The 12784-nt window shown below is 46.8% G+C and overlaps 1 protein-coding gene across 2 annotated transcripts in view; it reads right to left on the reverse strand.

Annotated features, from left to right (window-relative positions):
• The window catches only part of SLIT3 (slit guidance ligand 3), a 718206-nt gene that overhangs the window by 240941 nt on the left and 464481 nt on the right, over positions 1 to 12784 (reverse strand). For both annotated transcript variants that reach the window (XM_027520392.1, XM_027520393.1), the window contains exon 5: positions 3748 to 3819. In XM_027520392.1, coding sequence (XP_027376193.1) covers positions 3748 to 3819 — 72 coding nt within the window. The remainder of the gene's footprint in view (positions 1 to 3747; positions 3820 to 12784) is intronic.

Genomic DNA, 12784 nt, shown 5'->3' on the forward strand with positions numbered 1-12784 from the left:
AGAATCTACAACTGGGTGATTGAGGTGTGGCTGAGTAGGGTGTTCCCTTAACAGGTTTTATACAAACAGTTTTTACAAACTGTCTCCTATTTCACATGTAGTGATGCATATTTAAATGTACAACTACAGCCATCAACCTTTATTCAGATGCTTCCTTCTTGACCTTGCTCCACAGCTTGGGTCCTATATCTTCAATTGCGTGCCTGCATGCGTGAGTGTTCAGTCATGTCCAGCTCTTTGTGACCCCATGGACTGTAGCCTGCCAGGCTTCTCTGTCCATGGGATTTCCCAGGCAAGAATACTGGAGTGGGTTGCTATTTCTCCAGGGGATCCTCCAGACTCAGATGGAAGCCGTGTCTCCTGCACCGGCAGGCAGGTTCTTTATCACCGTGCCACCTGGGAAGCCCCTTGCCTCTAATTACCTACACTTCATTTTCTCTTAAGGCTAGAAGATGATTGAGTTTTACACCCTCTGAGTTAAACCAGAGATGCAGCTGTGACCACAGACCAAAGTCAGAGAACCAGCAGGAACAGGGTGGGAGGGCAAGTTCACCAATTTCCTAATGCACAAAAGATGCTCTGCCCACACCGTGGAAGACTTGACACTACTTTACACTCAACTCAGCATCTTCCAGCCTCGATCTTCCTCCTGATCTTTCGATCTCTGTGGAATAGGAGCTCCAAGAAGGCAGAGCCCACAGGTACATATCTTACTTCCTGCGTTTTCCCCTAGAACTGGCATTTAGTAGGAGCTCAGAAAACATCTGAGGCTGCATGTATGGATGACTATCAGAACTTGCCATCACTCTCTGTGTCATCTAAATATGGAACGCATCCTTTCCCTCTTCTTTTCCTCAGTCTAATAACTCACCGATTGCCAGCCCTGCTGCCTTGGTTCTCCCTGGCATCTTACTGTGGGACTCCTCCTTTCAGTCCTGCCTGAGAGCCTCATCTCCACGTCCCCTCTCCTCCTTCCACATTCTCCTGTCCGAGGTTCCTCTTCCAGAGTGAATGTTTCCATCATGACCTCTTTCAGGTCGGAAGCTATCCACCTTCTCAGTACCTAGCTAAAGTGCATGCTCCTTGCAGGCAAGGCTCGCCACCACCTGGCCCCACCTCTCTTTCTGACCTGCTCACCTATTATTCTGGCGCATAATCTCCCTACTCTGCACACAATATTTGCCCGTTCACTCTGTGCATTCCAATCAGGATTCCAGGCTCAGCGCAAGTCTTTACAATTATAACCACACTACAGCGCTCATTCTGACCTGATCACCTGTGACTCTGGCTCATGATCCCCCCACTCTCACGAGACGGCTCAGCTTGTGTCCCTTGACACCCAACTTGTATAGGCTTGCCTCCCCACTCTGCACACACCATTTGTCTGTGCGCTCTGTGAATTCCATCGTCACTCTGTCTGGGCTCAGTGAGAAGCTTCACAAAGACAACAGAAGACAGCGGTAACATTAACTACAACTTTCTAAGCACCTTCCAAGTGCCAAGCAAAGTACTGTATTATATTCAAACACGTTATTCCATTTACCTTCACAAAAGCCCTGGAGGTGAAGTACAATTCTCATCCTCCTCTCACAGCGTAGAAATCAAGGCTCAGAGCGTCAAACACTGTACCCTGGGGTCACAGAGTCAGTACGGGAAACAGCTGGGTATCAGGCACATGTCTAGCAGATAACCAGAGTCATGGTTCTATCTTTTAGGTGACACTGCCTAAAGCTAGTGTTCTTCTTCGAGCTCTGACAGTCCTTCATAACGCATGGCCACTGGTCAGCGGATTTTCCTGTGGGCTGTTAAAACTCTTGACGTTCTCTCAGATGCACGCTTCTTGTCCCCAGTTACACCATAAGTCACCTGAGACCATGACTCATACTTCTGGGCCTTAGAGGTCCTAGTCCCCCAAAGCATGCTGACTGATCAGAAGCATTAAGTAATCAACCTCTTGCGCTTTGTTGGTTAATTCATCCTTTAAGCAGTGAGTTTATTTGCCTCCCCCGTTCCCCTAGACCCTTGCTGTTCAGGATGCACATCCGGGTGGAAAAGGAGGCCCTGTCCATAGTGCTTGAGTTTGCAGACTCTTAACACCTTCTGCTCCTGAGGCCTGTGTGAAATCAGAGACAGTACATGGAACAGCAGCAATAAACCCTCAAACCCCAGCAACTACTGAGGATGACTCTAAGAATGAATCACTTTGCTGAGAGTCAAAAATGTGGTTAGTAATTACACAGTCCTGCTTATCCATCACCATGATTTACTTTTATTAACTGGCTCATTTAAAAGCACAGCCATGACACAGGATAGATATATCCCTTTCTGTATGTAAGATGTTGATTGGGGGCTCAACAATCAGGAAGGTGGTTGACTCTGAGTTAGTCACTGTTCTCTGGTCCTCAGTTTTCTCACTGACCTGGGAAATTTAGGGATCTGATCCCTTCCTGCTTTTCTGGGACGCTGCTCAACACCACCTCTTTTGTGCTCCGTCTTGAGTCACAGTCTCCACAGTCCTTGTCTGCTCTTCCCAGCCCTTCTCTGCTGCTGGGCAGATGAAGCAGTGGGCAGCCTCCTACCTGGAGCCCTTTGCACAGTCCTCTCTGGCCCTTGCCCCCTTCACCCCAGATGCCTGTGCCCTCTGGTGTGCTTTGCATATTAAACACCTAAAGCTTTCTGCTTAGTTCTCAGCAAAGGGGAGGTAGATAGCCTATATTGGGAAGCCATCATCAGCTTTCTGGCACACCGAAGTCCCTGCAGTCCTTATAGGGAAACGTCAGAGCTATAGTAGTTTTTTTTTTTTTTTTTAAATCTCCTTCAAGACTTTTCAAGTTGGAGACAAGCCTGTGCAGGAGGCCAGTGGGCAGAAACGCCCCCTCTGTGCCCCTCTCCAAACTCAGGTTCTGAGCACATGGGCTCAGGAGGGCAGGCAGAAAATTCCAAAGGCACACTCCTGGTGAAGGAAGGGCCCAGGGGCCATGATTAGCGGCAAACAGTGGGGGCCAGGCAAGAAGCTACAAAAATCATTTGGCAAGTTCAAAAGCAGGGTGATGGAACAGTTCTGCACCAGTTGCAGTAACGGGCAAGGGAATCCTAAAATGACATAGACCTGCCCATGCGCACATGTGTGCACACAGACACACGGGAGTGCAGAAAGGGTACACAGACCGGTCCACTACTTTTGAAACTTCCTATGAATCAATACTTATTTCAAGATAAAAAATGAAGAAAAGCCCCAAGCGCCTAGTGCAGTAGGTCTGGCTATGTCGCCCCAGGATCCTGGCACACAAGGCCTGATGCTCCCTCATAAGATCCTATTTAACAACAGTGAGATCTTCACCGTCACGGTCTTCAGCATCATCAAGGCTCCCACTTGCTGAACACATTGAGGCACTCAGCATGAAAAGCATTTTCTCATTTGCACCAACACCCCACCAGGCCATCACCCCCGTTTTACAGAAGGTAATGAGCTTAGGAGAAGCTGCGTTGAGCCTCAGGCCACAGGGCTGCTGTGGAACAGGAGTGGGACTGGGGTCTGGGACTCTATATTGATGCTTGGGGACGAATGATCAAAGAAGAGCTGCCTCGGCATTCTGGAAACCACTTAAGCACACCCCTCAATCTGTCCCAAAGGCAGCTGGCCGGAGGCAGCTCCAGGCGCGGGATGCTGCCTGCCTGTCCCGTGGTGCTCACCCCGCCTTTGCCCAGAAAGCCCGTCTGCAGCAAAGCAACAGAAACATCACTTACAGGTTCTTCACGTCGGCGATGCCGCGGAACGCCTTCCTCGGGATTCCCAGGATCTGGTTTTCGCTCAGATCTCTAAACAAGAAGAGAAGAGGCACAGGCGTTAAGGACCCAGCCAGGCTTTATCTGCATCTCATTATGATAACAAAACCCCTCTGGTGGCTGCGTCTGCGGTCAGGAGTGTTTGGGGAACTGTTTAGTTTCAGGCCCCAGGCTGGGAGCAGCCCTCACATTGTTCTTCTGGTGATGGCCTTGCTGAAATGGTTCGCAGGCGGCCGGCTGCCTCCAGGGCGGGCTCTGTGGGTGGTCTCGCACCTCCAGGCCACGAGCCAAGCGTGGGTTATTTGTTGCACGCTGCACCCAATTCTGTTTTGCCACCTCCCTGAGATGACCCCTTCCTCCCCTCCCCCATGGCGCACCTCCCCCAGGGCAGGGTCAACCCCTCTCCCTCTCCCGTCTTCTCAGGGACTCTGCCTTTGTCATCTGAGATGGGAATGCAGCCTGGCCATCCAGATTTTCTGACGTGGGGGGAGATGCCATCTCTGCTTTTCTGGGGCTCCGGAGAGACTCGGGGTGGGGGGGCCTCCTGGATTGTCTTAGGGATAGGTATGATGGATTCAAGTTGCATTTCCACAAACCCACCCAAAATAGGGGTTCTACTGCACTCCATGTAGTATTTAGCAGCGTATCATGCTGTTTTGAGCAGGGAGGGGAAAGGGACAAAGTTCGGGTCTCAAAGCTGCTCAGAAAGAAGTCTGTATCAGCGTCCTCTTTAAGAATCCCCAAAGCCTCACTTTCCTTTCCTGAGACCCATGCGTTTGTTTTGGTTCTCACGGCCTTCCAGTTTTCTTTTTTGCTGGACCAAATATATGCACCTGTTTTCATTCATACCCCAAAGCTTGCTTGGGGTCTTAGTGAGTAATCAAGCATATATTTGTGTATCAATCATGTCTATATATACAAGTATGTATCTTCCTTATTTTGAAAAGAACACAATAACTTTCAGATATTAAGGTAAAAAATGTCCTACCCAGACACAACCACTGTTACCAATTAGGAGGAATATATATATATTTCACCAATATGATCTCATAGTATATAGTCTGCTATAACACTTTTCCCCCACTATATTGAGAACATCTGTTTCTGTCATTAACAGTATGCCAATGCCAACATTTCTTAATGGCCGTACATCATCTGATTCTACAGATGGCTATGATCCTCTGCTGTTAAGTATTTATTTATTTGTCATTTAAGGCAACCCTGGGATGAATTTTCCCAGTGCCCACACATTTTGAGGACACTTGTTTGGCTACCTCCTTGATATAAAGTCGTATGAGGAGATGTACTGGGTCACAGGGAAAATGTCTTAAATTGCCATGCTGTCCTAGAGGCAGCTGGACATTCCTATGCTGATTTTCCATGGGCACCTAATCCAAAGCTATGCTGCTGCTGCTGCTGCTAAGTCGCTTCAGTCGGGTCTGACTCTGTGCAACCTCAGAGACGGCAGCCCACCAGGCTCCCCCATCCCTGGGATTCTCCAGGCAAGAACACTGGAGTGGGTTGCCATTTCCTTCTCCAATGTATGGAAGTGAAAAGTGAAAGTGAAGTCGCTCAGTCGTGTCTGGCCCCTGGCAACCCCATGGACTGCAGCCTTCCAGGCTCCTCCATCCATGGGATTTTCCAGGCAACAGTACTGGAGTGGGGTGCCATTGCCTTCTCCGAATCCAAAGCTATAGATGATTCCAAATATATTTGGAAAGAGAAGTCAGACCACCATCCTCCACTAAAACCTGGGCCCTCTAAATTAACCATGTTGCCAGGAGCAAGAGGAAACCTAGGAAGCAGGAGAGAGGTGTCCCTTTTCTGCTCTCATCCGCTGAGCTGAGTTGCCCTACTCTGAGCGGTGGGCCAAACTCAAGATCCATGGAGACGCGGGCCGCTATTAGGCCCTGAGGCCAGGTCTGGTGTTGGGGTCAGGTGCAGAGACAAACACAGAGGGAAGTCTTGGGGCTGAGTAACAGGGTGCTCCCAGTCTTGAATCCAGTTTCCTCTGCCTGCAACTGATGTCAGTCAATTCAGATGCAGAGTGCGCCCCGCTGCAGGCTCCCCAGGCTGGGCCTGATTCAATGAGCAGGGCTCCAGCCTGCAGTCTGGGCGCTGAACAAAGCCCATGACAACAGCAGAGGTCAGGCAGTGTCACCAAGGCCACTCCCCTGCTCTCCATCAGCCTTCAAGAGAAGGGGGCCCAGGTCCTGTCATCCGACTCAGGCAGTTTCCACCAGGCATCTGGGCTGAACCTGAGGCTCCGGCAGCCACAAAGGGCCCAGTCTTTTCTGCCAAGTGGAGGCTGGTCTCCAGGACAGCGAGCCCTTGCCCGCTTCTCTCTCAGACTTGGCTGCTGCCTTTGGCCGCTCTGGGAAACCGCTCAGGCCACATTTTTGGCAAACAGCTAATGATCAAAATCAGGGGCAGGTGGAGGAAACAGGAGAGAGGTTTAGAATGGTCAGCTCTAAGCACACTTGAAAGCCAGATGAAGTGGTACATAGTCCAATAATGCCTTCACCCTTTGGGTTTACTTACCCCGGTATACTAAACCAATAACAATTGTATGCATATTCTGGTTTGCAGTACAGTGGGATGAAGAGAGGACAGTCTTATTTAAGCACAAAAATCTGGTGGAGGTGCCAGGCAATCTCCCATGAAAGTGGTCACACAGACAAAATCCTGCACTGGGATGGGACGGCCACGTGGGTTTCCGTTCACTTTTCTCTTGCTGTAAACACACCCAGTCTTGCTCCTACTTTCAGAAGCCCCATTTAAAGCATTGCTCTTGCCACCTCCTTGCCATGCCTTCCTCTTGCCACAATTTGAGCAAAACTGTAGATGGTAGGGAATTTATCTGTTCCCCATGACAATCTGCTTGTAAATTTTATTAATTTTATTTTCCATGGAGCCTCTTTTCTCTGGCTACCGGTACCACTGCCATTTATCTGCAGGACTGTATATTGATTTTATAAATACCTCTAGTGGGCTGACAAACTGGCAGCTTTAATGGTGTTACTGATGGGGTGTGGAGGAGGGTTCAGGGCTGCGTGCTCCATTTTCGGTAACTGTCCCTTCACAATTATCTTGGGGCCTTTGTGAGGGTTCCTAATAGTGTGTTTATCTCAGCGTGATGCCAGAGCATGGAGCTATTGTTAAGTACTATCTTTGAGAGAGACAAGAGCCACCATTTTCGCCTGACACTTAGATAAAAATAACAAAGTCTATCCGGGGTGCTCAGAGCGTAGTTCTGGCCAGTTGCTTGTCGGGGGTTAGTGCTTCCCCCTTCCTGGGGAGATGCTCAAAAGTGGCCAGGGAAACAACCCTAGAGGAAAGGAAGAGGTTGGACTAGGGTGAGAGAGAATTGAGCTGGGGTTTTCTGGGGCAATAAAAGAAGATGACCGGTAGGAAAGCCTTTCTTGGTTGGAAAGTGGGGCTACACATTGGAATGCCTTTTTAAATAATTAGGACTCAGAAAGGAGAACTGCATTAGCTAAAGTGCATTTTCCTGCTTCCGGAAAATGATTAACCAACTGATTATTCCATTCCAAAACACCAAACCAAAGAGGACTTATTAAGGAGACAGTAAGTCAAACAGGAGTTGGCAAGAACCAATAGATCCCCCTTCCAGCCAGCACTCCCCACCCCCCCGCCCCCGCGCCTTTTTAATTTACTAAAATGCTTTGGACACAGATTAACTTTCTTTGCAAATTTATTATTGTTTCATCTACCTTGAAATGGGAAATGCAGACACTTTGATAAATGGATTGAAAGGTTGTCTAGTTTCAGTGGCGCTTTTGAAATGCTTTCCGGGGCTCTCCCTGCAATGTCAGGCATGCTTTGTTCTCAGAGCAGCGGTGAATGACAGTCCCCACCTTCAGCCCACCCCTGCCTCCCCATGTTTACCAGGCAAGGCAAGACGCAGGAAAATGCTCTCCTCTCTGCTCCAGTGGGGACAAAGTGTTTGTCCTGATCACCTTCAGGCTACGAGGAAGTCCTGTCTGTGTTAAATGGCAGTTTATGGGGTTGGGGGAGATTCGCTCCTGGAGGCCGATCTCCAATTACTCCCAAGTTTCAGGACACGGTTTGGAAGCTCCCCAACCATGGGAAATTCTTGTGTCTGAAGTGATAGAGCCACTTATTAGCTGTATGATCACAAAAACTACTGAAATGCTCCATGCCTCAGTTTCCCCTTACTGATCTCCTACAGATTAACACTGAGGATGAAATGAGTTGGTATGTGTATACTTTGCACAGTGCCTGGAACCCCGGAGGCATTCAGTGAAAGGCTGCATTTATTTCTTGAACTTTCCCCATTCCGTCCTGGATTTACAGTGCTGAAAATGTCCCTTTTCACCAACCTCAGGACATATGCCTACAACTCCGCAAAGAATAGAACACGTAAACATCATTACTATTCTTTTCATAAAATCTGAGGGAGATCAAACTTCCTCTCGGGCTTTCCTGGTGATCCAGTGGTTAACAATCTGCCTGCCAATGCAGGGGACACAGGTTCCATCTCCAGTCCGTGAAGATCCCACACGCTGCAAGGCAAGTAACCCTGAGCACTGCAACTACGGAAGCCCGTGTGCCCCGGGCCTGTGGTCCGCAGCAAGGGAAGGCGCTGAGGGAGAAGCCTGCGCACTGAGCTAGAGGGTAGCCCTGGATCACCGCAACTACAGAAAACCCAGCACAGCCAAGGGTAAAAATAAACAAATAAATGATTTTAAAACTTCCTCTCATCTATCATCTAGATAGCTGTATCCATATTTGACTCTAAATTCTTTTGGATAAAACAGGAGCGTTTGATTCAGGAAGAAAGGAGTATCTTAGAGGGGGCTCTTTCAGAAGCAGATGCTTGCTCCAGTGATGGATTTACAAAGTACTCCTGGGAGAGACAAATAAGGGATGGAGAAAATTGGATGGAGAAGGAAATAAAGGACAGTCAGGTAGAGTGCTGGCTTTGGCCCAATGCCCTGGGAGCTCCAGTCTCTAACCAAGGGTGCTGGGTCTTCATAGCCCAGCATTAGACAGTCCTTGTTCGACCACCCAGGAGAAATGTGAATTCCCTGGTTTGCCTGCTCTCCGTAAGTCTGGATGAAGGGACTCCAGCAGCTCAAGGACAGATTGCTGAAGAAGTTCCCAGCCATGAGGTTCAGCAGCAAAGTCCAAAGAAGCAGGAGATGGGAGCTGATGTTGGTAAAGGGAACCCAAGGGATTCAAACCAAAGCGCTTCATATGAAGGCTTCAACGTTAGTTTTTCTAAATCAGGAAGTTCTCAGAAGATTTAAAAAATCACCCCAAGATGACATATCCAGGATCAGGGGTCAAGAGGCCATGAGGGGAAGCTAATTGAGAAAAAAAAAAAAACAAACTGCAGCAACCCAATCTGGCACCTTCTTTGTCTATTTCCCCAAACCCTTTGCACTGAGACCAATCAAGGGCCTTTTTAGTAATGTAAAATTATATATATATATATATATATATATATATCCATCAACTCTTGATTAGCCAAACTAAAAGAGGGTATGATCTAAAAGCATTTATATTTAGAACCTTCATTGGACTGGGGGTCAGGATTCTCTTTGGCCCAAGACTGTACTAAAATTACTTTCCTAGTCACTCACACTGCCTAGCAGAAAGAAATAATCCATTGGTGTAGTAGGTATCAACCCAAACTCATTTCATTTCTGACGGATAATCCATGAATCTAAAATTTCTCGGACTCTCAATGTTATCATCCTGTACAAAGCTGAACCTTCCTCCCCTACCCCCAACTCCTAAAATATAGTAAATGTGATGCATCACTCTGCTCTGGGAGCTAAAGAGAGAGGTTCTGCTTTGCTTACCTTGTTTTATACAGTAGGAGGGACAAATATGCAGGAAAAATTATTCCCAGGGGATTTTTACAATGTGGGCTTCAGGGGGGGGTTTATCTTAAAAGGTAAATCTCTTGTGCAGGCAATTTATCTTAATAAGCAAGATTATACATTTGCAGTTGGGTCACTGTCAAAACCAAATGAGCCCCAAACATAGGTCCCAGCTAAGATGGAGAAACAGTGGAAACAGTGACAGACTTTATTTTGGGGAGTTCCAAAATCACTGCAGATAGTGACTGCTGCCATGAAATTAAAAGACACTTGCCCCTTGGAAGAAAAGCTATGATCAACCTAGTGAGCATATTAAAAGGCAGAGACATTACTTTGCCAACAAAGGTCCGTCTAGTCAAAGTTATGGTTTTTCTAGTAGTCTTGTATGGATGTGAGAGTTGGACTATAAAGAAAGCTGAGCATTGAAGAATTGATGCTTTTGAACTGTGGTGTTGGAGAAGACTCTTGAGAGTCCCTTGGACTGCAAGGAGATCCAACCAGTCCATCCTAAAGGAAATCAGTCCTGAATAATCACTGGAGGGACTGATGCTGAAACTCCAATACTTTGGCCACCTGATGCGAAGAACTGACTCACTTGAAAAGACCCTAATGCTGGGAAAGACAGAAGGCAGGAGGAGAAGGGGACAACAGAGGACGAGATGGTTGGATGGCATCACTGATTCAAGGGACATGAGTTTAAGTAAACTCCGGGAGTTGGTGATGGACAGGGAGGCCTGGCATGCTGCAGTCCCTGGGGTCGCAACGAGCTGGACACGACTGAGCGACTAAACTGAACTGACGAAGTCCTGATAGGTCCAGCTGAGTGTCTGGTCAATAGCATTCTTTGTCTGAGGGAGATTACAGTAGAATACCTGAATCGTTTCCTGAAGGAAACGCCACCGATCTCAGAGATCCAGAGACTCGAAGTATCAGTGGGGGACCATCGCCACCTCCCCAACAACAACGATTTCCCACGGCTCCAGCTGGGTTTCTGATATTTCACTGCAGCAGGGTTGACGTTGCCTGCTCCCTTGATGTTAAAAAGTTACAGAATGAAGCACTTCAATGAGAGTTCCTTCCTTTCTGCCTTCTCTGGACAAGTTCATTAGAAAAGTTCTAGCATTCAGACACTTAAGATTGGTGGGGATTAAATGACTGTTCAGATTTTTACTCCACTCAACAGAAAGTGAGTTGAGCACCTACTGTGTGCTGCACTACTGAGACCCAGAAGTGAACAGAACCAGGTTTCTCTTCTCCTGGAACGTGTATCTTATTGATCACAGATACAAATAAACAGACTCCTTCATATATACGAATATAAAAACCTAGACACTTCAAAACATAAGCTGCAATTTCACTGTTTTCTTTTTTTCCTTTTCAACAAGTAGAAAGCCTGTATCTAAATTCACACTGTAAGATTGTTGCTAACCACCAAGGAAAATAATTCACAGTTTTGTTTTCCTCAAAGTTCAAAATCTTTTTAGGTTTTAGAGGGGGGAAAAGGGAAAGATGCCAATCTGAACTGGGACTTGTAGAGATGCAGATTTGTTTAATCAAGTATTTTGGATTTGTCTTTTAAAGTGGACAGTTGGATAAAAATCAGGATAGTTTGAAAATGTTATTAACAGGGCAGCTGTCCCCACAGTAGGGCTCACTGCCTACCTGATCAGAATTTACTGATGATGCTTTGAAAAAAATATATAGATCCTGTATTTAAAAATAATGTAGATATGATAATAGCATTATGTTTTCAATGTTTTTATGTGTTATTTTTTTTCTTTCACTTATGTCTTTATCTTTGAGAGATACATACTGAAATAATTAAGGATGAAATGATAATGTCTGAGTTTTACTTCAAAACAATATAGGAGAGGAAGAACTGGGTAGAGAGATTGATAAAACAAGATTGGCCATAAGTTAATACTTATTAGAGCTCAGTGATGGGTATTAAGGGGGTTTGTTTATAATCCATGCTTGACTTTTACACAAGGGTAAAATTTTCCATAATAAAAAAAAAATTAAGACTGATTCCTGGGACCCATCCCAGATCTACTGAATCAGAAGCCTTGAGGATGATTTCTGGACACTTTGAACAAGTTTATGAACATGGGTAGGATAATTAGTGTATCTGATTAGGTGCCAAGTTCATATTCTAGCTGTGTGTCTTTAAGAGTATTAATTCAATCCTTTAAGCTTCAATTTGTACTTCTTTGAAATTAGGATAAGCATCATAGATAATGGACAAGCAAGTGCTGTCTATATTCTAGGCAGGATATAAATGCAAATCACTATATTTTATCAGCATGGAGTTAACAGAGCATCCTACTTCTTTACATATCTAGTCTGCTTAGGGAAAATCTTGGGTCCAAGATGCAAAGTCTCAGGTGTAGGCTTGCTGGTGTTGAGCAAAATGATCATGGGATATGTAGGTGGATGGGTAGGTAGGTAGCTAGATTGATCAATAGATAGATGGGTGGATGGGTAGGAGGGTAGATGGATGGATGGATGGATGGATGGATGGATGGATGGGTAGGTGGGTAGATGGACGGATGGATGGATGGGTAGGTAGGTTGGTAGATAGGTAGATAGATGGTAGATAGACAGATGGATAGATAGGTAGGTAAGTAGATGAAAGGAGGGTTGAATGGATGGGTAGGTAAATGGATAAGTAATAGACAGATGGATAGATGGAGGGAGAGCGTCTCCTCACAGGAGGAGGCTGTGGCAGATAGAGTGACAACGTCTAACCTGTATTTTAGAAATCCACTCAGGGGCCCAGTTTGGAGGCTGACCCAGAAGGGACTAAGAGTCCCCGGGTGACTCCACCTCTCCCAGGATCCCAGAGGTCTGGCAGAGGTAAACCAAGTTCTTCGTCCCTCCCAAACCCTCAGGTGAGGCTCTGCCTGAGTGAGACGCGACATTCCTGCTGGAGCCTCACAGATGAGGAGTTTCCCACAGATTTCTAAGAGAGCTGCAATCTAAGAGAGAAGTCACTGGAGGGCAGGGAGTGAGCAGAAGGGCATGGCCAGGCTGAGAGGCAGATCTAGAGCCACGACGGCCGATGCAGCCTGGTGTTTGAGCACAGCGGAACTCAAGGACCCTCTGAGGGGCCGAGGGCTATAAGC

This window comes from Bos indicus x Bos taurus, chromosome 20 (genome assembly GCF_003369695.1).
Source record: "Bos indicus x Bos taurus breed Angus x Brahman F1 hybrid chromosome 20, Bos_hybrid_MaternalHap_v2.0, whole genome shotgun sequence".
Taxonomy (NCBI): Eukaryota; Metazoa; Chordata; class Mammalia; order Artiodactyla; family Bovidae; genus Bos; species Bos indicus x Bos taurus.